The sequence below is a fragment of the Toxotes jaculatrix genome, chromosome 11 (genome assembly GCF_017976425.1).
Source record: "Toxotes jaculatrix isolate fToxJac2 chromosome 11, fToxJac2.pri, whole genome shotgun sequence".
NCBI lineage: Eukaryota > Metazoa > Chordata > Actinopteri > Toxotidae > Toxotes > Toxotes jaculatrix.
In genome coordinates, this window is record NC_054404.1 from 18498951 (window position 1) to 18524174 (window position 25224).

At 40.3% G+C, this 25224-nt stretch overlaps 1 protein-coding gene across 2 annotated transcripts in view; it reads right to left on the reverse strand.

The window, feature by feature from the left end:
• The window catches only part of wdr11 (WD repeat domain 11), a 51326-nt gene that overhangs the window by 18374 nt on the left and 7728 nt on the right, over positions 1-25224 (reverse strand). For both annotated transcript variants that reach the window (XM_041050157.1, XM_041050156.1), the window contains exons 7-14: positions 23493-23595; positions 22587-22785; positions 21431-21531; positions 18368-18544; positions 8391-8475; positions 5302-5408; positions 2447-2522; positions 592-700 (exon numbers count right to left, since the gene is read on the reverse strand). In XM_041050157.1, the coding sequence (XP_040906091.1) occupies positions 592-700; positions 2447-2522; positions 5302-5408; positions 8391-8475; positions 18368-18544; positions 21431-21531; positions 22587-22785; positions 23493-23595 (957 nt within the window). The remainder of the gene's footprint in view (positions 1-591; positions 701-2446; positions 2523-5301; positions 5409-8390; positions 8476-18367; positions 18545-21430; positions 21532-22586; positions 22786-23492; positions 23596-25224) is intronic.

Below are 25224 nucleotides of genomic sequence, written 5' to 3' on the forward strand. Positions count from 1 at the left end.
TACAGTAGATGCTTGTATAAATGAAACTAAGGCAAACAGGAGAGCTGTTTCCCCCAGCCTTGCTGTCTCACTGCTGGAGCACAGTGGCTATAGTCTGGTTATCTGGAGGTTGTAATCAATATGGAAATGAGACAGCAATATGGGGCAGGGGGAAGCTGGCATGTATTATTAAGGTTACTGGCACTTTTATTCACACTGTAGAGATTTTACAGCCCCACTGTAAAGTTTGCCCAGCATAACTCTCTTTTTATGAGCATTTCACTGGCCTAATGAAGCCACTGTTCTTTGCTGAGCTTAGGGAAATTTTTTCCAGACTAATCTTTCAAATGGTCCACACAAACACAAGAAGGTGAAGGGGTCAAAAAGTGTACGAGACTATTACCCGAGGGAAGAGTCAACAATACTGACGTTGTATTTTGTTAAAGTAAATATGTAAACTGGAGATGTTTGGATATGCAGCTGTGGATTTACATGAGCAACCCTGAACACCTGCTGGAAAAAAGTCATTTCTGTTATATCTCAATTTCCACCGTGTACAGCCCACAGAATTAAGGACAAGGTTTTTTTATTAGCATGTAGATTTATCAGTACCAGTGCAGTGACAGTGGGGAAGTTCTTAGCCATCTCTCGGAGAAGTGTCCCCGTCCTGATGTCCCACAGCTCCAGGGGTTTGTCTCTGAACACCACCACCAGGTACTGTCTGAGGATGGATAAACACAAACACACACAGTCTCAGAATAATAATAAAATGCCCTCTACCTCACCATAACATGTCTTGTGGTCTGAAAAACTGGTTTCCATGTGGCCTGAATGTTTAAACACTGGATGCTGAGTCTGCTACCTATTCAGCAATGTGTCAGATGACCAGCACTAACATTAAAAGAATGAATTCATGTTTATCTGGTGTTGTTTTTTGTGTTTGCTTTTGTGTTCATATAGCACAATACGGCTTCAGACTAATAAATGATTTTACCCTCCCACAAGAACCTAAATGCAACAAGAATGAGTCTCTGCTTTGCGTTTATCTCACTCTTGTATTTTTCCTTAGGTGCATTGCTGTTTATACTGAGAAATAAAAGAGAAGCATGAACAAGCATTTTCTTGCACATTTGAATCATATATTCTCACTTGTGACCAGGAGTTAGTCTGAATCCCTCCACTAATATGAGAAGATGTGGCCAAACCCCAGACTCCCCTTCTTAAAAAACTACCATAAAATAGCAAATGTCAAACCTTCGGCTACTGCAGAGGAACAACACAACATTTAACAGTGCAAAAACACTGCAGCACTAAGTGTTTAAAAGCACATTACCCTCTCCCTCCCTATAACTTTTACCCCCGGGCCTTTGTTATTCTAAGATTGTGATCTGCAGCAACTTGCCTGGTTAGAATAAAGAAGATAATATTGATGAAACAATAGATGATGCACTGTCCAGTAATTATTTTTCCACCTCATTTTACCTCATGATGTGGTTTGTAGCACCTCAGTTGTACTTCATACTTTTTACTGTTTTACTTAACAAGACTACTTAGCCCAGCAGTACAATATTTATGTGCAGTTCTTAAGGAGCTTGTATGTAAAAACACACACAATGTTTTCATGGACATGACTTTTGTACTGAACCCTGTATTCATTTCCCAGCCTACTCTTTCCACTCTGGAGGAGGGAGCTCTTTCTGATATTAACAATAGAGCAATAATGCAAGTGCCAGCTGTCACCTAATGTGGGCAGAATAATCAGAGGTGTCACTTTCCAACATAACACACAATCCACCTAATCATATTCTCCATGTATTCACAAGGCTAAGACTTCCCAGGTTAGCTTGGCATTGTCAAAATATGGTGTCCTTGAAAAGAAGAATTTACTGTCAAATATATCTGGAGCAACTGAGTATACAGAAATACAGCTTCTGTATAGTTTCATTTCTCAAAAAAACGTGTGTGATGACTGTAAATACATGCATCTTTTATTATTCTGAACATCACAGTCACATTAAAAGATGCAGCAATGATAAACACTTAGATAGAAAATTAATGATCCGAAACACTGCACAGCAAAAATATATGAAGGTTTTTGGGGACAATAATGAATAAACAACCCACATAAGAATGGATCTGTGCTTTTCAGGTCTTCTTTTCAGGCTTCCATTCGAATTCTGGTCTGGGTATAACAATATTTCAGAAAAAAAAAGAAAAAGAAAGAGCTCTCCAACCTTAAAAAATTACTGAATTAACAGTTCAAAGATGGATGGACATAAGAGAGAGACAAAGGTGAAATGGCCCTAAGGAGGTATGGTGAAAGGCTCCACATGGGTGTAAATATTTTATATGTAAATGTACATTTGGTGTTACAGTGTGTGTGTGTGTGTCTCAGGTAAAAGCATTAGAGATTGTGTGATGTTGTTGGTATCAGGTTTTGTTGGTGGTGGGGAGAGCAGGCACTCACTTGAGATGAGACACTTTAATCATCTCAATGGGTGGCTCATCGTTTCCTCGCTCGCCTCTGAAGGCAAAGCATCTGCCTGGAAAACACAACAGACAGAGAGAGAAAGAGAGGGGGAAAGTGAGGGAGAGGAGCTGATGATGGAAGGCAGAAGACGGTATCTTTCTTTACACCTGTGAAAAGACTGATTCATCTCATTTCACTTTAGTTCTGGGGTGTCCTGGTTTCATCTCTTTCGCCGGAGCAGGGAGAGCAAACTGCCGACAACTTATTCTCACCGGCTGCTCTAATCCCTGCTTTTCATTCGCAACTTTCCACCCACCGATGCAGACATTATGCAGAGCGTCAAGGTGCCCCTTTAAACAAAACAAGAATGCCCTTCAGGTGTATCGTATCGTGTTTGCCTAAGGAAGTGCTGATCTGATTTTGCGGAGGACACTTAGGAAGGTGGCCTGCTTAAAATGTACAAGTAACAAAGCAGCCTGTGGTGGTTTGAGGGGAGGAGGGTTGACCTCCAACAGTTGTGGTGAGACAGCAGTTGGTGTGTACCGGTGGGGCATAAAGCATATGGTGTAGGGAACACTCTGGAGACATGTGGCTTACTAGAGGCTAATGCAGCCCTTTTCCCCATTTTCTCTTGTGTTCCCACAGTCACACACAGCGGGAGGGTTTGTATTTCCTGATTACAAAGTGTCAATTATGGTATCTAACTCTCCAGATCATCAGCCTACAGGCTCTAATCATGTGTCAAATATATATTCACAAAATCACACAACAAATACACACGTGTCAAGGTGTTGAACGCGGTTCACGGTGCAGCAAATGCAGCAACAAAGACACAAAGGGGTCAAAATTTCTTCACTTGCTTCATGTGAAGGGAAGAAGGTTTGCTTTCTTACTCACTCGGTGATGTCAGAACATCATGCTCTTTACTTACTGTGGATGATTCTTGGAAAGATACTTCAGAGTGTTGTGTTGTTGTTGTGTTGTGTTGATATAAATAAAGGGTAATTATCATCTGTATGCATAATACATATTAATACTGTATGTGAGGCTATGCAAACTGAGTTTACTACCATGTCTCAACTCTAACTTCCCTCAGTTACTGCAGCACACACAGATAAAGAATGGGTCTATTCGGAACAGCTGCTATCGTTGCTGCAAAAACCAGGCATCACCACAATTGAGTAAGGCAAGCGAGGAAGATGATCTTCCATCCAACAGTCTCAAATCTTCAAATCAGAAAATGCTCCAGATGTAAAGGGCATAAGGTGTCTGCCTTAGTGGATTAGTCTTACAGCTGAAGTACAAAATCTACTAGTCCTGCAGAACAAATATTACTTTTGCGCTGTTTTATTTGAGGACTTGTTTATGCAAAAATATGCTCACTTCGCCTGATTTAAATAAACCACACAAGCATAAGCTAAATCTGCCTTCAGTCTTACTGAATCTTGTCCAGTATGTCGAGGTGTAGTAGCAATTCAAATTTTGGATGTTGTAACTGTCATTCAAACATCTAACATTAAAACAGTACATGAAACATACTGTACTGTAAAGGCTGAAAGACTATACTTGGCAACTGATTCCTTCTGTAAAAAAGCCTCAGTATTACATGCTTATTAAATCACAATGTCTCCTTTTTTCATTTCTTCACGTAGTATAAGCTGTAACCTGTAAATAAGACATCTTGGGAGTTGTTGAAAGGCACATTTTTCAGTTTGGATGGAGCTTAGTGAGCTGTTTCCCTCTGCTTCCCTTGTTATCTTGGTCCTATTCAAAGCTAAAAACATCCCAGAGATCTTGCATCTCTGTACTGAACACACACGGATTAAATTAATATCGATCTTTTCATCTAATGCTTGGTCAGACAGCAAAAAGCAGCACACAGACATGCACATGCATCAGAGGTGTGAGCCATGACACTTAAATCCACACAGTCTATCTACACTACACAACACAACACAGCAGCTACATTTGCAGTCAAAGATACCTTAGAGGAACTCAGCCACTTGAACTCGTTTGAACTCACAAGGAAAAACAATTAAGTATATGTGTGTTGGAAAGTGTGCAGGGCCAGTATCCAAAGCTATTGCTGTGGACTGTTAACTTTGATGACTCTGGTGCTTACAAGAGAGCCATTAAATAAGTGACTTACCCTCTCCACTGTCCTGAATGAGCTGGGGATAGGGCTTTCTGTGACCGAATTATTACAGTGACCACATTTCTTTTTATGGTGCCCAGCCTACACATTAAGGTTGAAATTTAGGAAATGGATATACATGACAAAACAGGAAAGATGTGTGAAAATGATAAAAGCTCTCATCAATTATTTTTTTCCCCTGAAACCTTTAACCATCTCTTCCTGACCACCTTCAACTTACATTCCAGCTCTGCTCTCTCTTTGGCACAGAAAATGTGGCACTATATTGCCAATCCCTGGAGGAAGTAGGAACACTTTACTGCTGGCACAGTAATTCTATAGAACGATCAACGGGCTCAGGCAAGGCATAAGTCGCTGTGCAGGAACTCATGATAAGATCTCATTTTCAGAGCTAGGCATCCCTTGGTGGTACCCTAACACTGTTTAGTTTGGACCTTAATTTGGAGGAGTGTGTAAGTATCCCCTGGGGGAGAACAAGAGGAGTCTCTTAGAAAACCACGTAGACACAGAAAGACAGAAAAAAAAGAGAAAGTCAGAGAGTGAGAGAGTGCCTATTTTCTTTGTTGTTGAGGCTGCAAGTAGCCCGAGCAAAACATTAAGACGACATCAAGAACAAAGTCCCATATAAAAGTGCTGGTAGGTACCCTGAGAAACAGGTGATAACATATGTGTGTGTGCGTGTGTGCAAGCCTCTCACCAGTAGGAAGGTCGACATGCTGCAGTTCATTTCGCACCAGGCCCATGTTGTTGGGGGCAGAGGTGGCGAAAGACAGGAAACTGGTAAGACTCACCCATTCAATGCCCCTGTGGAATAAGCACGAACACAGGTTTCAGCTGAATGAATAATGCCGCTATCTAATACCTGCGGTGTAGCTGTCAAATATTCTTCCCCTACATCCTAGCAAGGTAAACGGTACCACCTAAGACTTCTACTTTAGGAAGGTGTAAAAAATATGCATAACAAACCAAGCCAGCAAGTGTGAGATTTGAATATTTTGAGAAGTGGGCACAGCTCAGGGAGCACAAACTCCACTTTAATGAGATGGTAAATAGCCACATGATTAATTAGTCAATATCCCCACTAAATGTAAATGAGATGCTAAGTAGCCAGGCCTCCCCTGGCATGGCTGTGCTCGGGCAAAGGCTGCTGGGCTCATTTCCATAAGCACCTCTGCTCTTCCCATCACACAGCTTTGAACTTGACGTTGTACGTCACAGCACTGGAAATAACAGCGGCGCTCTACATATGTCTGCACGGGAAGAGAGAAAATCTAAGGTGTGTTCAAGAGACACACCTGATCTGATGGCGCTACTTTGATATAAATGTCTGATTGAGTGGGTTCATGTGTGATTGTGTTATTTATTTGAAAACCTTTGGCCTCTCTGTGATCACCTTTTGATGATGGGATTTTTAAAAACACAAGGGGTTCAAACACCCCAGAGCAGCGTACAACACCAAGCAAGTAACCAGTGTGTTAGTGCTCGCATAAATTATATATTGTATGGCGTGTGGGAGCACAAGGTACAGTAGCACTGAGTGAGAGATGACAAGCAGATGAGGAGACAGCTGTTGAGTGTCATGACTGTAGAGCAAATTCACAGTGACACCAAAAACCAGGCAGAGAAATCCATTGACTAATCCCTGACTTTAATCCCCACATACACACATATCCACAGGCAGAGGTAGCTACAGAAAATTCAAGTCAACTTATGCTTGTGTTGCACAGCTCATTAAAGTTTGTTGGAGTTGAGCATTTTTGGATACCAACTTCTCTCATTAAAGAAAGCCTGGCTCTGCTTGAACGAATGGCGTTTGCTCCCAATCAATCTCTTAACAACATTAACTGATTCTATCTCGTGCTTAATTAATCTTGGTGAAATAGTTCTGCTGCTCATTAGAGAATACTAACTAATGAAACACAGCCTGCTCTTTGTTGATGTTTGGCTGTTGCATTGTACCCGTTTTCAGTGTGGCCCGCCTCGTGCACCGTAATTAACCAGCACATTGAGCAGAAGAGCAGCAGGACAAAGGAATTTAATGTATAACAAAACTGCACTGAAACAAAGTAAGATTTAATTCAAGCACATCACTTCAATCTACCTCGAGTGGACCCATTTTGTCCAAATTAGAATAAATAGCCAAAATATTTATTTGACATGAATTTTTTATGCTAAACTAGCTTCTAAATATGCTATATTTATTTTTTAAACATGCATCTTGATCTGTGATGTTGTTACAGCAAGTGTTATGAGTAATGTGCAACCAATTACAAAGTTTTGAAAGCCAATGTAATTCTTAAAAAGAAGACAATAATCCAATTAAATTAACTAGCTGCTTTTTAATTAACTATTTATAACTATTTACACATATAGACAGACATAGGGCACTAGAGACAATGTACTGTTTTGTCCTGCATGGATTATTATTCCTGTTGTATTAACCTGTTGTGACCTGTTGTGACCCTGGAGAATAAAGATATTTTTCCCCACAGTCACAATCACTGTTGCCAGCATCAAGGAGTGAAACAAATACTTAAAAATTAATAGCCAAATGAGCACAGGGCATTTATGCGGAAGGTTATGGGTGCTCAGACCAGAATCTCTACAAGTTATCTTTTTAATAGATTCAGTCTGTATCAGATGGACGTTTATGGTCTTGAGTTTTCTAACTAAGTAGCTCTTAACTGTGTTGGTGGTCTTGTCGATTCCCAGAAATGTCATCAACAACTGTTCAATATTCTCCCGCTGCTCTTGTTTTTAGATTTAATTTCCCTGCTTCAGCTGCTTGGTTATGAACAGAAGGAGGAAGCTTCCTAATATAGAAAACTGCTCGTCTCTGAATGCCCCCTTTTATGTGTGATTGACAGGCTCATTAATTAGCTTCTTAGACTTGAGGGAATGGTGTGCTGTTCAGAGGTTAAAGGAATATTACAGGAGAAGCCTGTATTTTTGGCTCAGTTTCCACTATGAAAAAAAAAATTAAGTAATTTATTCCAAGGGACAATGGAAAATGATATTTATAATGCAGCCTGCATTTCACAGAGAAATCAATAGACCATCCTCCCAGCAAACATTATGACTTGTCATAGCAGGAAAAACACAGGTGAAACTAATAACATTATTAATAGAACACATCATTAATGTTATTAATGATGATAGCCAGCATACACAATACCAGAGCCTGACATTAATGGTATCAGGAACACCTGTGTTTGACAAGTCAAAATATCTACTGCGAGAGAAGTGGCTACAATATAAATTGGGTTTGAAGTTCTGTTGTTTCCCTTTTGTGTAGGTCAGGAGCAAGTGATTTCTTCCAAACCATATTTACTGTATCACCGGTGTTACATCAGCAGCTTTACCTTGATGTTCTAAATCTATGTACGTCACATATTTAACTAATCTTTCTATATGTTTGGATTTTTTTCATTTTACTCTTGCGATTCTTGTATTATTATTCGAGTCAGGAACACCATACTCATTTGAAGCAATCTGAGAAGATGTTCAGATGAAACCCCCATAAAGCAGGCTAGGGAATTATTTCTCTTTAACACACAAGAGCTGACATGGCACTCTAATTATGTGAGTGCCAATTGCCTCCACAAACTCTAATGAGCCTGAAAGCAATCAACAGAAAATCAATCCACCTCAAGCTGAGTGACCAGCCTCTTGGGTTCATCTAACATGTCATTTTACAGATATTTCTGAGTGCATACATCTCACTGGTGGCAAGTGAATTGCAGACCCTGGAAGTGTAAATTTAACCGCACAAGAAATGAATATTACCTGACTTCACAAGAGTGGACACTGAGTTCTTTGTGGAGAAGACCACTGGTCAGGTTATAGACCAGTACAGACCCATTACTGGTACCTGAGAGGAAGAGAGAGAGAGCAGAGAATGAGGAACATGACACAGACTGACACAGAAAGACGAGAGGTCACAAGTTATACAGTTGCGTATCTTAGCAGCATCTCGCCTCCAGCAGGATCAGAGAGATGGTGTGTCAGTGTGACAACCCTGTGCACTGCCTGTCACAGCAGTGGGTGTGGATAGAGGCAGCACATCAAACCCTGTGTCACACAGCTCACAGCCTGAGAACATTGCACCGTTTCATCTGCTGCTGAGAAAGCAGCACAACAGCTCTATCCCTCACTTCACCTGATTAAATACTGGAGGTGACATTTGACACTGATCAGAAACTCTGAGGAGGTTTGACAAAGTTTTTTTTCCCCAACATTTGTTCATACTCTAAGAGAGAAAATCAAACCAAAATCTACTTGAAAGTTATTTTTGATGTGTACTTATCTGGGCAAAGTTTCCTACTATCAACTTTTTTTTAATATTTGCAGGGAAAGTTTTTTTAGTAACTTCCTGGTTCAAATTCAAAGTCAAACTCAACAAATTCATACTAAGAAGCTCGACTGAAGCATTAAAATGAAATTTTGAATGATTCTGTGTCACCTGGGGATTTAAACAAATTATGTCACATTTTAGCTCTTCCACATGAGGATGTAAGAGCCCATTTTTGAAGAATATGCAATAAAACACTTTCAGCATTGAACCATATTAAGCCGGCATCCTATTTACTATATGGAAATTTCCCTTAAACGATTATAGTTTTATAGAATACCATAAGCTAGGTTTGCATAAATGGGGAAAAACAAGCAGCTGTCAAAAGCACAAAACAGTTGAGGTTATAACCTAAGTGAGGAAACGAAAGACAGCAATTAAAATAATTACTCAGTTCAGGAGCGTGGTGAACAAAACTCTGCAGCAGATGAGAAAGCAAATCAAAAGTCCATTTTTGTGATGTTTGGAAGGCGTTTAACAAGGTTTGGGGGATTTCTTTTTATTTCTGAGATGAACACAGGCAGGTGCAGCAGCACATTCAGTTCTATAATTATCCTGAGTGTGATGGAACTGGGCTGATGTGCCCAGTCCCTCTGCAAAGGACTGCTCAGTCTGCACTGGGCTACAGCATGACGACCACACGCTGACACAACATTTGGAGGTGGTGATAGGCAGTGCCACATGGGCATCTGTGTCTGTGTGTCTTGCAGTGCTGTGTGGGACTGCAGGATGTTTCAGCAGGAAGTCGGGCAAACAGAAAGTGGGTTGCTGGAGATGAACATATATACTCCGAGTTTCCTCACAGGGTGCGTTGTGAAAAAGAGCAAGAAGATGCTGCCCCTCCGTATGGCTTTAAAGCTGAGGTGAGAGCACTGTTGAAAAGATTTCATTGTGATTCTGAGATAGCTATTTGAAATACAACAGCAAACAGAAAATTACCTCTTTAACCACAACAGTGCAGGATGTCAGAATCAAAAGTCAGCCAGTCATCAGACAAGCCAATCAAAAAGACACCATTCATGGTCTGAGTACCATGGTGGATGCTGCTGAGTATTTGGCAGCTGTTTCTCCATATTAGTTTTTCTTTTTTTTTTTAAACAACTGTAAAACAGAGCTCTGTCACTTTGATGCTCATTCAGCTAGTGTTGAAGCACTTTCACAGTTTTGAGCTGGCCAAACATTTCTGATAACAAATGAGGTTCTAAAAAACCTCTCTCTCACTCTTATTTGCCAAAGGTTTGATTAGAATATTGACACCAGTCTCATATCTTGAGCTCTGGGTTGCATAATTCTGTTGTAAATGGATGAGATCAGTTCAAAAAACACGGCCACCATCGACCAAGACATTTTGCCAAGGGCGAGGCTTAGCAAGAAATCGGCTATAACTCATTAAACATTTGTTCAATCATCATGAATCTTAGATATTCGTAGATATTTTCAGTCCAAGTATGGAAAAAACGTGTATGTCAAAACCCAGTGGACAGAATGTCACCAGTTTTGCTGCACATGAACTGGACGCAAGTATTAACCAAAATCTTAATTGTTGATTGGTTGATTGATTGATTGGTGCGCGTGGGCACGGCCTATTCATCATTGCTTGCCATTTTTGCCTTTGCTCAATTTGCTGTGAGTTGGAAAGACCACAAGACATCAAACTTGGCACCTTAACTAGAAATGATGTACAAATGCTTAAAAAAAAATATGATCTCAACTGGCCCCATGGTGGCGCTATAATTAACAGTCAATAAAATGAAACATTTGATGGCTGGCCATATCTCAAGGTGTCTTAGGGCAATCCTGATTAAACTCAGTGGGGACATCCGGCATTGTGTTGTGAACATACGCACCAATATACTTAATACTTGTCATACACTTGTGGAAATAACAATAAATCAAACATCAACAATAATAAAGCTCATAAAATTCTGCTACAGATTATTTAATTATTTTGTTAATATTCAGTCTGATTTCCCATCTCATTTCCCCAATTGAATGACTGAGTTAATTAATTTCTTTTGAGTAGCAGAAATCCTTCTCCAAATGATAGGAATCTTTCTGTTGCACCATTTGTTGCATCAAAATTCAATTTGATACCAATCCAAAAACTAATATGTTTCAGCACCAAGCACAGCTGATGACAGAGCTGGACCCAGCTGAACCCAACTCTGCAAATAGGTGTGAGGTAGCAGAAGATAATGTGTACCTTAAACTGGAAGCTTTGAACAGATTATATTGTGAACTGCAAACGTAACTGATATTCCACCTGATAGATCACTGGCACACAGAATGAGAATCAGTCCATCAGAGAATCGTTTGGGCTTCTGAGGTGCAAGTTACAGCAGCTGGCTTAAATATCGGAACATATATGTTTATTTTCCACATTTATCAAATGTCAAGTTTATGTTTGTGCTGTTTTGATACTCTATTCTACTCTTAATGTTGTTTCATTTTACAGATCCAAACAATGCTGCAAAGAAAATCTGTTGTGAAAGCACAAATCAATAAATTAGGCATGCCCCAATCAGATGATTAGGCATGGATGAGAAATGGATGGTCTGTCAGTGTTTGTGTACATGTCAGTGTAAAAGGAAAGCTCTGGGTCTTGTACAAATCTGTAATGGAGTTGTCAGGTCTCATACAGATAACAGCTATTTAGACAGGAGACCAGACAGCGGTGCTTCTGGGTAGCTAGGTTGGCTGCACAGCTTCTGTAACCTCCTCGTTGGAGGCAAGGAGCAAGAAAGACTGACAGGAAGGAAAAGTGGAAGACAGAAATAGAGAAAGCAGAGACGGGAATCCCTGCCTCCTGTCTAACTATAATGATACTGTGGATGGCAATTTCAACCCCCAGTGCTTTCACACCATCAGCAGCGAGCTCATCTCTTGCTTTATTTGCACCTAGTGGAAGGTGTAAAAACTCGGCTTCCCTTGGCTGTTCTTCTGACTTGTGTTGCATCAATGAGACTCAATGAGTCCCCTTTTTAACTCAGCTTCACATTAGGTAGAAACCTAATGTAGACTGGAACAGAGGCCAAGAGAAAGACTGTGCTGTAACTGTCAAGGACCCATCCATGGATCGCTTTCGATTTACTGATTAGGTGTATACTCTGGGCCTTGGTAAACAAGAGCGATGACAGGTGCCAACGCCTGCCAGACACCAAGCTAAGCATCGTTACTGAGGAGGTGACAATTGCAATTGTAACCCAGGAATGTATTCAATTTATAAAGCATGACAGTGAAGCAAAGTACCACATTTCAAGACTCCAAATATATCTTTAATGATAACTCCTACCTTGTTGCAATAGTATAGGTATTATTCCTAACTGTGCCAATTTAAGAAATTGGCTATAAATGAAATACACTAGCCCCAAGATACCATTTTAATTAAACATACTTCACCTCTTAAATTGCCTGGACGTACCCTTCTCTTTTCAGAGACTACGTCCTCCATCTAAATCATCACTGCAATTATCCAGTCCCCTAAACTTACGATTCACAGGCCAGCTTACAGAAAGTGGAACAAAAGGCACATTTCAATAATGCAGCTAGACTGTTTAACTACTTGACTCTGCAAGATGACTACGGGGACTTAACAAATGATGTGCATAGAAAACTCAATCGCCCTGTTCTGGTTTTTGATTCAAAGGGCCTCTGGGAACCAGCTGTGCCGACTCAACACCACACCATCTGCAGCATGATGTCCTCCTACTGCACCCGCTCCAGACTCACACACTGATTGGAAACAAATGATGTATCCCTGACTGAAAAGTGTTCTTGAAATGGCTGCTTTGATAGAATGGTGGTTGTTTTTTGTGTGTGTGTGTTTTAGGACACATCTCAGATAAACCTGTAAGTAGCAGGTCAAGAACAGTGGTCATCCCTTAAGGCCTTTTAAAACTATAGAAAATATTCCATAATAATATGTAGTGAATTTAAGAGATCTCTGGGTTCTACCATTGTGGACGTGATGCACACATCAGAGAAACAAAGACGCCCAGTGAAAATGGTTGTAAGATGTGTAGGTTGAAGGTGTTATTATTCATCTACTTGTCTGTGGGTCTTAGGGAGGCAATGTATCTTTGAGGTATGATTAATTTATGTGGGCTACGTCAGGGGACTGAGAGTAGCCTATTTTTCAGCTTGACAACTTAACTGAAGGTTTGCTGCGCTGGGGAGAGAACAGCAGTACGCCTGGGCCTTAAATGGAATTTGGTGCACAGGCAGGAGTGTGAGCGAACACATAGACACACACACCCACACACGCGTATGAAGCAACGAACAGAAAGAGAGAAAAACAGAGACACATTATACACACGATTCTGCTCTTAATTTTCCATTCAAATTGAGACTTTCATAATTTTATGCATCATTACTGTAGGGAAGATGAGGGAACAGCGTCTGAAGAAAATTGCTATGCTGATCTAAAACAAATAAATCCAAACTTTCACTGCCTCTCTGCCTCGCCTAGCAGCTGTCTCAGGGGACTAATAACAGAGGGTGATATTTTAGATTAAGCCTATGCCTTTTGCATCATTTGCTGAGACCACGCAGTCAGATCTGATGGACTGCTAATTCCTCACTTTCAGCCTCAAAGAATCAAAATCACAGCGATGATTTGCATATTCCAAAATACTGATGCATCCATTTCATTTAAAAAAAAAAAAAAAACACTGCATTTTTTAAACTCAAAGATGAGAGTTTGTCAAGATGGTTCGACAAAAGTATCTGAAAACACTTTGTAACCCCAGCCTATGTAGTTTACACTAATTGGACTGCAAAGCGCATAGAAAAGACAAATTTAAATTGATATTAAGTAATTCTGGGAAGTGCTGACCACGAGATTCTGACAAGATCCTTTCACTTTGACTGGTTCCTAAGGCAAAGTATAAACAACTATATCTGATAACTGTGTTGCTATTCTGAGGTAAAGCTCTGCTTGACTTAACGTTTGCCTTCACATCCGTGGCTGTTAATTTCCTGTTTGGTGATGAACCGCTGTTTGAGGTCTTGCTCTGCTATTCATGCTTATTACATCTCATTTTTCACACACAAACCACAGAGTTACATTGACAAAGGGACTGGATGTGCAAGCATTTAAAATGTTTAGCCGCAGCTGTATTCAGTCATTCAGCCCTTTGCCCTCCAAAGCGCTCCTCACTCACTGGGATGTTTTGTGCGCTCAGCACTAGGCTGCAACATTTCATAAATCAAACCAGACAAGCTTTGTCTTCTCAACGCCCAAATCTGTGGTAGTTACAGACGATGGTATGATGAATGACAACCACTGAGACAGAGTGCATTCTGACAACTATGGTGTCAAGAAACAGATACTGTACAACTGTGACAGATGACAGAAATATACCACACACTCAGAACCGGCTTGGCCCACACACAACCAAAAACATCTCTATGTAAGGTATTGCAGCTTTCATACAGATTGCTATTTTATGCTGTTATTCAAATATTTTAAATATATAATAAATATTTTATTTATGTCAGTGGGGGGAAATAAGCGAAAACATTTAGTGCTACACTGAGGCAAAATTAGTAAAAGCAAAACAAAACAATTTTGACAATTGAAGTGGCATGAGGATGAGTATTATTGGGACAGTTAATATGACAATTATTGCCAATCACATGTGATCTTTTAAAAGCCACTTGCACCAAATAGTTCAAATATATGTTCTAAACTGGGCTACTACACTGGTGATACGTTTCTATAGTGTAGATACTCTGACGAACTTTGAAATGTACTGACTGCCTGAAGCTCCACACTGACCACAGACATGAGGCTTTTCTTCAACGTGAGCGCTCTTATGTTGGCAAAAATACGCTGGGTCTGTGAGCTTCTTCCCACACTGGTCGCGGCGGTATGGCTTTTCCCCAGTGGGGATACACTGATGAATCTTCAAATTCTGTGATTGCCTGAAACTCTTCCCACATGCAGAACTCAAGAAGTTTTTTGGATGAGAGGTGAAACATCTTCAAGGACCTCAAGCTGCCTTCGTATAGCACTTGCACAAATCTTCTCACACTGGTTACAGCGAAGTGGTTTCTCTACAGTGTGGGTATGCTGGTGTTGATCCAGCAGTCCTCCATTGAAACTCTCCTCACCCGCATCATGGGGCCTGTCTGGGTTTTTGCAGGTCTGTTTCTATGAAGCAAAAACAGATGGACAGAAAAGTAGTCATATGGTAAATGCTTCCTAATTATGTTCTGTTATCTGATAGAAATAAAAATTGAACATGGCAGAAGTGAAAACTTGACTGGGGTTTCTTTAATCAAGTGTACAATTTTCTACATAATGAAACCTGAAAATGGCTTCATTATGTAGAAATGAAACCATCCATAGCCTGTTATGTAACAGAGCTACTGTGGCTCTTTTACCACAGTAGACTAATATTCAGACTGAACTGTTATTTTGTTTTTCGTTCATTATTCAGACAAGCACATGCTCCCTAACCAGTCAGGAGTGGCCGACTTATCTGTCCTGTAATTTTTATTCAGTTAGGAGCACTTAAAATTTCTCATGTCAGTCAAAGTAATATGCCGATTTAAGAGTTGATCTTACAATAACCTGTAGAGCTATGTCAGTCTTCCATAGTGGTTGAATTTCAACTGTAATTTTTCTGTCCCCCAGTTTTCTGGCTCTGGCACATGAAAATTACTTCCTTATTCTTGCATCCTGCCTAAAAGGCTCTTAATTGGCTCTATTGTTTTTCTAACCAGGGAGGCACCTGTCACTGAGCACAACACCAGACCCACTTGAATGACTTAAATAATTGGAGAGGTAGGCAGTAATTCAATTATTTACATTTACATGGCCACCTAAGGAAAAATGAGACACTTGTTGTGTCAGAAATCACTCACTAGATATGCAATTTGCCACTGTTTCTTTCCAATGCATTGGACTTTGTTATTTCAACCACTAGTGCAGACAAAATGTAAAGTTTAGTGTTTAGTTTAGAGTTATACCTGAGGAAAGGATGTTATTATCTAAATCATACATTAGGCTCAGTGGCGCAGAGACTCAGCTGCGCTTTGAGCAGAAAATGAGATATTCTGAAATCCTACACACAGTGGCTTTAAAGAACAAAGATCACTTCACTGATCCTGAATATGAGCAGTTGGGGATCATCTCTGTAGCAGGTAGTTTGAGTGAACAGCTAGCCAGGGTACTGAAAGTAACTGAAGGACGTGCCCCGAATTCAGCCTGTCAAATAGTGGTTCCTCCCAACAGGGAGCTGGTTGCATAAGCTGTTCAAACTTAGTCTACTTATAATATATAATGATTACTTAATAAATGAAGATTTATGTTTAGCTAAATTAAAAAAAGCTTACAAAACTTCTGATCATGTCCAAGCAAATATCAAGAATATAAAAATAATTAAAAAAAAAACAACATATGACCAAATAACATCAGGTTGCATAATAAGGTATTTCCATCTCACTGTAAATTAAACAAATACTATTTCTGAATGATTGGCAGGTAAGTTAAATATATCACTCAGCCCTTAAAACTCAAGAAAAAAAAGCTGAAAGTTGCAGATTGTGATGCTTTTGACTGGAAGGTGCTCCTGACATTTCTGAGCAACAGAATAACACATTACTACTGCCTCAGTGGGGTCCCAAAATAGGAAATGTTCAAATTCAAGCATGCTGGCTTTAAAAGGTAGTTAAAGTGACTTACCTCTGCCGACGAAGCCATTTTGATGCTGGTGTTCATACCAGACATTCCTCCATCCATGAAACAACCCTGACATAATAAAATAAAGACAGTAAGTTGCACAAAACTGTGATAATAACAGCAATTACAATAAGACTCATCGCCCCAAAGCATGAATAAATATACATACATGTATATTTTTAGTTTGAATGTCAAAATTCATTCTTGACCTTGAAAACATTACTATGACAAAATTACTGGTGAACAGGCATATGTGGGAGACTCCAGTATCTGCGCTGTATCTACCTGAACTTTAGGGTGTGAATTTCTTACTGCAGCTTAAAAATTAACTACTTTTTTAAAAGTAAGTGTCTTTACATCTTTACAAAACAAATGAACTTATCAGCTGATTTCATTAAATACCTAAATGAGCTTTACACTGTAAAAAAAATTCCTGACTTTTCTAGCTGCTCAGTCAAGCTCTAGCAAACACAGTCTGTTTTCTTGATGACATGCTCCTCTAAAGATAGACCATCAATTACAAATCAAATAGCTGAAGAAAGCTTGTATTTTTCTTACCGTTTCTGTGTAACGGAAGTTCAACTTCTGCAGGTTAAAGGACATCTTCACGCAGGTCCGAGACAGAGAGGTTTGACGGAAACGCTGATGGTAACCAGGATTGAATCCAAATCAAAAGTTTCCAAACGCTTTTTAAATCAACCACGCCAGAACCACAAAGCGTTCCATGCACTAAATATCTAATATCAGAAGACTGACAGTTTTGCAAATCTGCACATGGAGCAATGAGCAAATTTAAAAAACAAAACAGAAGTGGAAAAAAAATCTGTTACTTGTGGATCATACACAGGATCAATATGGGAATCTGTCACTTTATTCAGATGAGTAAATAAATGCATGCAGCGACTGACAATTCCCACATTTTTCATGAAATTATTGACCCTAATCGTATTCCAATTACCTAAAGAGTGTGGATATTGCAGGTCATAAGCATGCTAACGTTGAAGGATTCTACAATAGCGTGCTGCCATGTTAATATTAGCATCATGCTACAACCTACTGACACGTGGGAGTCAAAAATCCAAAGACCAAAAAGAGATCTGTCCCTCCTCAGTGGGATGAGAACCAACTAAAACCTCACCTCATCATATCTACTGGAGCAGGACCGAATGCATGTTGCTGTCAGCAGTGACTGTCTGGTTTAACAAAGCATTCATCCAGACTAACTCAGCTTCATGTGAGAAGGTTCATATGTATAATCCACTCCACAGTTTTAGATCCTTTGAAGCCAATAATCTAAATTTGGACCACTCAGTGTTCATGAAGCATTTACTAATGTTCAGTGAAACTATTTGTTGACATGACCGTGACAGATAAAAACCACAAAAACACAAAAGCAGTTAATTCATCATTTGTCTTCTCTTTGAAGTACAGCACTGATGCAACTGGTTTTAATCTAAAATAGCAACGCATCACGATGAAGAAACACAGCATACTAGACACAAGTCCAATGCAAACATTATTGTCAGATCAGGCCCTTATGTATAATAACAGTGTGGCACATTATGAACTCCATACAGTTTGTTGTATTTCAGAATACTACACAGTACTTTCCCGTGGGACAGTGGGAAACAGATCCCCAAACCCTGCCAGTCATAGTGTCTTGCTCCTCAGTGAGTTTCGTGGAGATTTGTGTGCGCATGTGTTCAGTGGTGCATTATCACTTACCTACAGCCAGCAGGGGTTGGTAGTGGTTGATGTTTTTGGTAGTAAGTGGTGGGCACATGCGGATGGCAAATGGTGGCAGTGGCAGACCAGACAGCAGGCCAGTCAGCAGGAACTTCAACTGGACCTCTTGCTGGCTGGATGATGGAGGAGGAGCCTCACCAGCTATCAAGGTCTGGCCTAGAGACGAAACCACAACATGGAAAGGTTTAAGGTGGTTTAAATATAACATGCTTAGCATTGATACAGGAACATAACAAGAGTCCATTTAATGTCCTTTCTTGGCCTTTTTTTATAATTTTAAGAAAAAAGAGTGGGGGCTGCTTTTTCCTGCATCTTAACCCAATACATACAATCTGCAATAAATCACTATTACAACTGATGTCGCAATTTATGTCACTGAAGCTCTAAGTTGGCATGTCCAGTTAGGATTTTGGCCCCTGATCCAGGCCTGTTAACACTGTATATGTGTTGATATAACTGTATCCATTATAACATTTAAGAGTACATTAAAATTAGCCAAGCTGATCCAGTTTAGATGATTATATCTGGCAGCCGAATACATCTGCATTAAGAAAATGTAGCCTGCATCACAACTTTACCTTAGTGGCTCCCTATAACTTTTAGTGGTGTGTTCTACAGTATTTTGTATGATATCTATGGAGAGAGCAGTTTCAGGCTGTAAATGGTTTTGAAAGAAGGTTTAGACAGCTACTCTGACACAACCATACATAGAGATATTTCATTGAAACTGCTGGCTGCAGTTTATCTGTCCATGCCAGTACATGGTTCACGTGTTTGCAAAAATGTGTATTAGAAATAGGTTACACTATTTCAGTGGTGCACAAAAAAATGATAGATATTTTAGTACGCCAGCATACCTGGAGCTCTATGCACTACAATAAACAAAGACAAAAAAAAACCACAAGCCAGTGAAACAAAAATTAAGACACAAACTGACAAACTACCAACTGAAGCCAAAGGACCAACAGCAACAACATCACAAAATAGCTCCTGCTCCTTCTCCAGATGAGGCTGCATATACATGAGACAGACATGGTGTCCTAATTTCGTGCAGGTGTGACTCATCGAGCATCGAGAGCTGTGGCAGACTGTCATCCGTAGCCTGACGAAGGCATAAGCCGAAACATGTTGGAATAAACCTAATCCCTCTTAGCACAGAGAGGAGTGTGCGGTTATCTCTCCTTCCCTCCTTTTTTTGGATTCTAGATATATACAGCATTTGTAACAGAACTCATTAGCACTCTTATGGCTAAAACTTTCAACTTAGCAATCTAATCCAAATCTGTTATTTGGCTGAAATGGGAAAAAAATTATTCAAATTTGACTGCAGCTGGAGCCAGTAGAAAAGAAACAGTATTGTTTGTTTCATTGAGCTTTGGCGTCAGTTATCAAGTTGGCCAGCTTCAATTATCTCGAGGATGTAGTGGTGAGTTGACACAATTCAGCTACAGACCCATGTTTTACACAGAAGTATCTACAGACTTAATCAAAAATCTACTTTGCTAATTTTGTTGAATTTCCTATAACAGCAGTCCAGCTCCTGCTGATCCTTTAATACCGTATTTTCAGACGTGAACATGCCATATTTTACTAACAGTTGGATTTTGATGGCCATGTCCTTCACTATCAGACTGTTAATGACCACATTTTATATGTTCAAAATAGGCAATCATCTCCTTTTGTGCATTTGCTGTGGAGCTATGGGACATCCTCTGAGGGTGCAACAACCTTGACGTTAGAATTGGCACTGGCTGAAAAATCCATTTTGTTTACATTCCATGCACCTTCATGACCTTCTTTATATTGGAAATTTAATGTCTGTCTAAATGAGGGTCATTACAGTTTGAAGATACAATTAAATGAGATGAGCACATAATTCCAAACAAGTCAACACATCAATTAAAAAAAAAACAAACCACAGATACAACAGATTGCCCTGAGCAGGGAATGAAAATATGGAACGAAGGCAAATATAGTTTTCTAGGTGGCAGTTCTTGCCAGTAGCAAAGATCTGTTTGCCTTTGCCAGTCTGACACCCTTCTTATGGCAGCCAATCAGCAAAAGATCTTAACAACAAGCTAGTTTTTCATAGAATTTTAGCATCCTGCAGGCCTGTGACATTCCCTCATAACAAGAGCTTTAGTCAGCAACTGTCAGACAGAGCTATTGCTGCAGGCAGTAGCTGGCTCCAATCGGTGTGTGTGTGAGTGTGTGTGTGTGTGTGTGTTTGAGTGTGTGTGTGAGTGTGTGTGTGTGTGTGTGTGTGTGTGTGTGTGTGTGTGTGTGTGTGTGTGTGTGTGTGTGTGTGAGGGGAGAGACAGCAAAATCTTCCCCTCTTATTCCAGCATAACTACTAGTGCTCCACCTCCCCAAGGCCCTCCACTCACTCGCAGTTTGACTCTCGCTGAATATAACTGACAGAGAAAAAAAAAAACAAAAACCAAAAAAAGAAGAAGAAAAAAAATCCAGCATCTCATTACTGTTTTATACCCACATTCATCTTTTGATAGGCAGCTCTGTTCTAAATCAACAGGGACGAGAGAGAGAGGGTGAGTGGAGAAGAGTAGAGAGAGAGACAGAGACACGTCATAAGCAAAAGGATAAGATGGTAAAGAGATAAAAGTGAAAGACAGGAATGGCCAAGCACTCATGGGACTCTCTGTGCAGAGCCACTGAGCTCGGGGAATGACGCTGGCCTGTGTTGTGCTCAGAGGAGAAATCAGTCGGCACACATTAAAGCAGAAAGTGAAGGAGAACCCCGAGGCCCACACAGCTCACAGAGGTACAATAAAAGATACAAGAAGGCCTGGTGCACACAAACACACACGCACACAGACGCACAACTATGTTTCCTCCTTTCTTTTGAGTTTTCGCATTTTCTTTCAGAAATGAAGTCTGTCCTTCTATGGACAGGGAGAAAGCTTCTTGCTGCAACAAGAAGTGAAACATGTGACATTTTGTGTCACATGTATCACTTCGTTGCAGACACCAACATGTCTGCTGCTTGCCAGATGGCGTTGACAGTGATGTGTACAGTCGTACCGATCATGCTGTTGAGAGAGAGATCCTGAATCCTTTTCTGGTTCGCACCCAGCGGAGCTCCGCAAAATGACACAGGGGAGTAGAGCGGCGATAGACCCGAACTGACAGAGAGGGAGAGACAGAATATTAATTCAATACATTTTTTCACATGAAAGCAAGACACACATCCATTATTGAAAGTGAGTGAATGGGGAGTGATAAATGAATGTTGCTTATGCGAATGATGAATGTGATCCGGTTTTTAATAAATTATTGACCCAGAGGGACACAGTAGTATTCACAGAGGATGAAAGGCGTACTGATTCCTTGTATCGATTAGACTCCGCACAACGAAAAAAAAAAAAAAAGAGAGATGATATCTACAAAAATTATTTTCAAGATTGTTGATGGAGCTTGATAGATTGGTCTCACCCCAAATAACTCATCTTAATTTATCTGTACGTGCTCGGCACACTGTGACAAGCACCATCTCGCAGAGGGAATTATAAATCATGTCGGTATATCAAACCAGGGCCAAAACATCTTTTTAGGATTTGTTTTGGCTTTCAAACCGGAACACTGTGCACCAGAACGTCTGAACAATCACAAGGAAGCATCAGAATATCACATCAGTGTAGTGTGAACAACAACTGTCATCAGTCTGAACAATCCTGAAATAGAAAACCCACCTGTCTGAAACTTCAAGCAAATAAATTCAAACAAGACTATAATAAGACAATTTCATCGCAGAGCGGCAAAATATAAGAACACGCCAGCCCTCCTCAATTCACTGCTGCAGATTTGTCTTGTTTGCCCAGATTAAACTGGATTGCTCACAGGCAGACAAACCTCTCTCAGCCTCACACAGGAAGCCAACTTAAGAGAGAAACACAAAACTGTTTCCTCGACAGCAGCGAGGGAGCGTTCGATCAAAGAAAAGCAGGGCTCATCAACGTTAGCTAAACTCTCTGCACCTCCTACCTACACCAGTCACTAAGAAGACTAAATTTAGGTCAGAGGATTATGTAGTTTAAAGTCACCTTACAAAGTAGTCAAACTTTCAACTGTAACTTCTTCCTGCCATTTCAGCCACCAACTGCAAAACTAATATTGCTTAGCAGAATTATTTGCATATCTATGTGTGTGTGTGTGTGTGTGTGTATATGAGTGTGTATACCTAGGATTGGCAGCAGCCTTGCCAGTGTGGGCTTTGAGCTCCCACAGCATGACTCTGCCGTCGCTGACCATCAGCCCAGCGTTGTTTTCGTTGACAGGGCAGATAACCATGCGATACGGCCGAACTGTCTTGGTGACTCGGATTGCATCGCACTGAGAGCGAAGGTCGTACACGAGCTCCTGGACACTTTGTTCTGGGTCTGAGGGAGAGAAAGAGGGATGGAGAGTGAAACAGAGAAACAAAAAGGGGATAAAAGGTAGGGAACGACAATGTGAGCCAGAGCGGAAAAGATGGTGGGAGATAAAAAAAATATATATATATATATGTTTGAGATAGAATCAGAGAAAATTGGTGAAGAAATATAAAAAAAAGAACGAAACGAAGAGAAAATTTAAGCAGAAGTTGGGAGTGAAGGGAATAGAGAGGACAAGAGGAAGGGAAGTAGAGTAGGGAGAAAGTGCGACAGACTGGTGAAGACAATTTTTGAATAACCATTAGAGAAGGAGAGCTGAGAGACAGAAGAAAGGATTTAAGGAGATAAGAAGAGAAGATAGGACATAAGAGAATAAATGAGTGTGTGAGAGTCTCACAAAAGGACATGGCAGGAAAAAAGAAAGATGAGTAGACGGCAGAAGAGAGGGCAAAGAGAGTAACTGAGGGAGCGAGAGAGATTCAGTGAGACAATGGACTCCCATTGGCCTGCAACACTAAGCCAAAGATAAATGAGACAGTAAGAGGCTAAATGCCCACTGGAGCATAGAGAAAGGCTACAGGCTCTAACTGTAGCGCAGTTTGGCTGAATAGATGATGACAGAGCGATGGCACAGGAGTGAAGGTGGTTTGTGAATGAGTGTGCTACAACAAGCATGTGCTGTATGTGTTTGTCTCTGACAAGACATTTCATACCTGCCGCCTCCTCTGGAGCGGTAGTGGAGCGACACACTCGAAGGGTAATACACCCGTTCTCATGGAGACAGTAGAGGGCGTCCCGCTGAGCACAGGGAATAACCTGAACACAGGAAGTCAGGGAAACAGGTGATGATGTGTGTGTGTGTTCATGATCAAGTTTGCAATAGAACGAAGAGTTTTTTATACTTGTCTCAAATAAATAGGTTTAGTGCTGCAACTAATGATTATTTTTATCATAATTAATTTTATTCTATTAACTCATTAATCCTTTGGCCTATGAAAAATGACCATCATAATGTCCTAATTCCCAAGGGGACGTCTTCACACTGCTTCTCTTGTTCAACCAACAGTCCAAAAGCACAAGAATAAGAACAAAGAAGAAAGTGGCATATATTCAACAGGCAGATGCTGGAACCTGAGAATGTTTCACAATTTTTCTTGAGAAGTGACTTTTTAATCAATTATAAAAATAACTGCCGATTCATTTTCTGACAAATCAATCGCTTCATGTCTTGACAGAATAAAAACAATCGCAGTCATAATGTTAACAGCAGAGCACATGTAGCATTCATCTGAAAGATATCTGGTTCAAGGCAAACATTTTGAGGTGCTTGTGTGTGTAAGACTGATTGTACTAAGTCATTTGGGTGACAAATGTTGAACTGCTCAGGATTGAAGCAGATAGGTGAAGACGTGGCCAACGAACTCTGCACGGCCATGATGCTCCTCCCATATTCAAACTTTAAAAAGAGCAACTGACTTAAAGCTGATCAACAGGTTTTAATAATGATATAGTATTCTCCGCTGATCATTTGTTCAGTTTTGAACACATTTTCTCCTTTGTCAGTTCTGTCTTTATCACTGTGTGGCCACAAAGCCATGTCTCATACAGATGTTTGACTGGTCTAACTCCATTTATGACAGAGGAGATGAACAACATATTACAAACACTTGCCAAAACAGTGCTATCAACACCATGTTGAAACTGAGTATTTCAACTTAAGTGATAGATTTTATACTAGATTGTATTAGTTGTACAGTTACTACATGTACACATGTTATGTATGTGTTAAATCTGACAGTGTGTAGTACAAATGTCCATGTGTCTATATTTCCCTGTCTTTCCTTGGCTATTGGAGCTTCCACACTCCAGTCTGGATTTTTTGTTGAAGCTGTGTCATCAGTCATGCAAATTGGCTGTGTGACAAGCACTTTATAACACTTAGAGGAGGGAGGTGTTGGCTGGACAGAGGCCGGGTGGCTGAGTAATACCCCTGTACTCCTGCTCTGCGACTTTAGGACTTACTCCGTGACTACAAAGGCTTCTTCACCACCTAAGTACTATTTAACTGTGGATACATTAGTTAAAACAAGATCACTGACAACCAAGGAAAGCATGATTTATGCAAGTACAATAAGAAATAGAACAGAACAATTGATCAGATACACACAGAAAATGTAAACTGATAAGCCGAGGAACAGTAAACTGGCCCCATGTGTCTGCATACAGGCATGAACTTAGAGGGATTATGTTTCAAAGGGAATATTCTGGCTCAAACACCACAGTGAAAACTATGAGATCTCCTCAATGTAATGCCAAGGCACCGCAATACTCATTTACAGACAGACAGAGAGGGTTAGGAGTGAAAGCAGAGTGAACAGAGTGACATTATGAGACAGCTTCTGGCTCTGCGGCTGTGACAAATCCTCTATCTAATAACCCCACAGC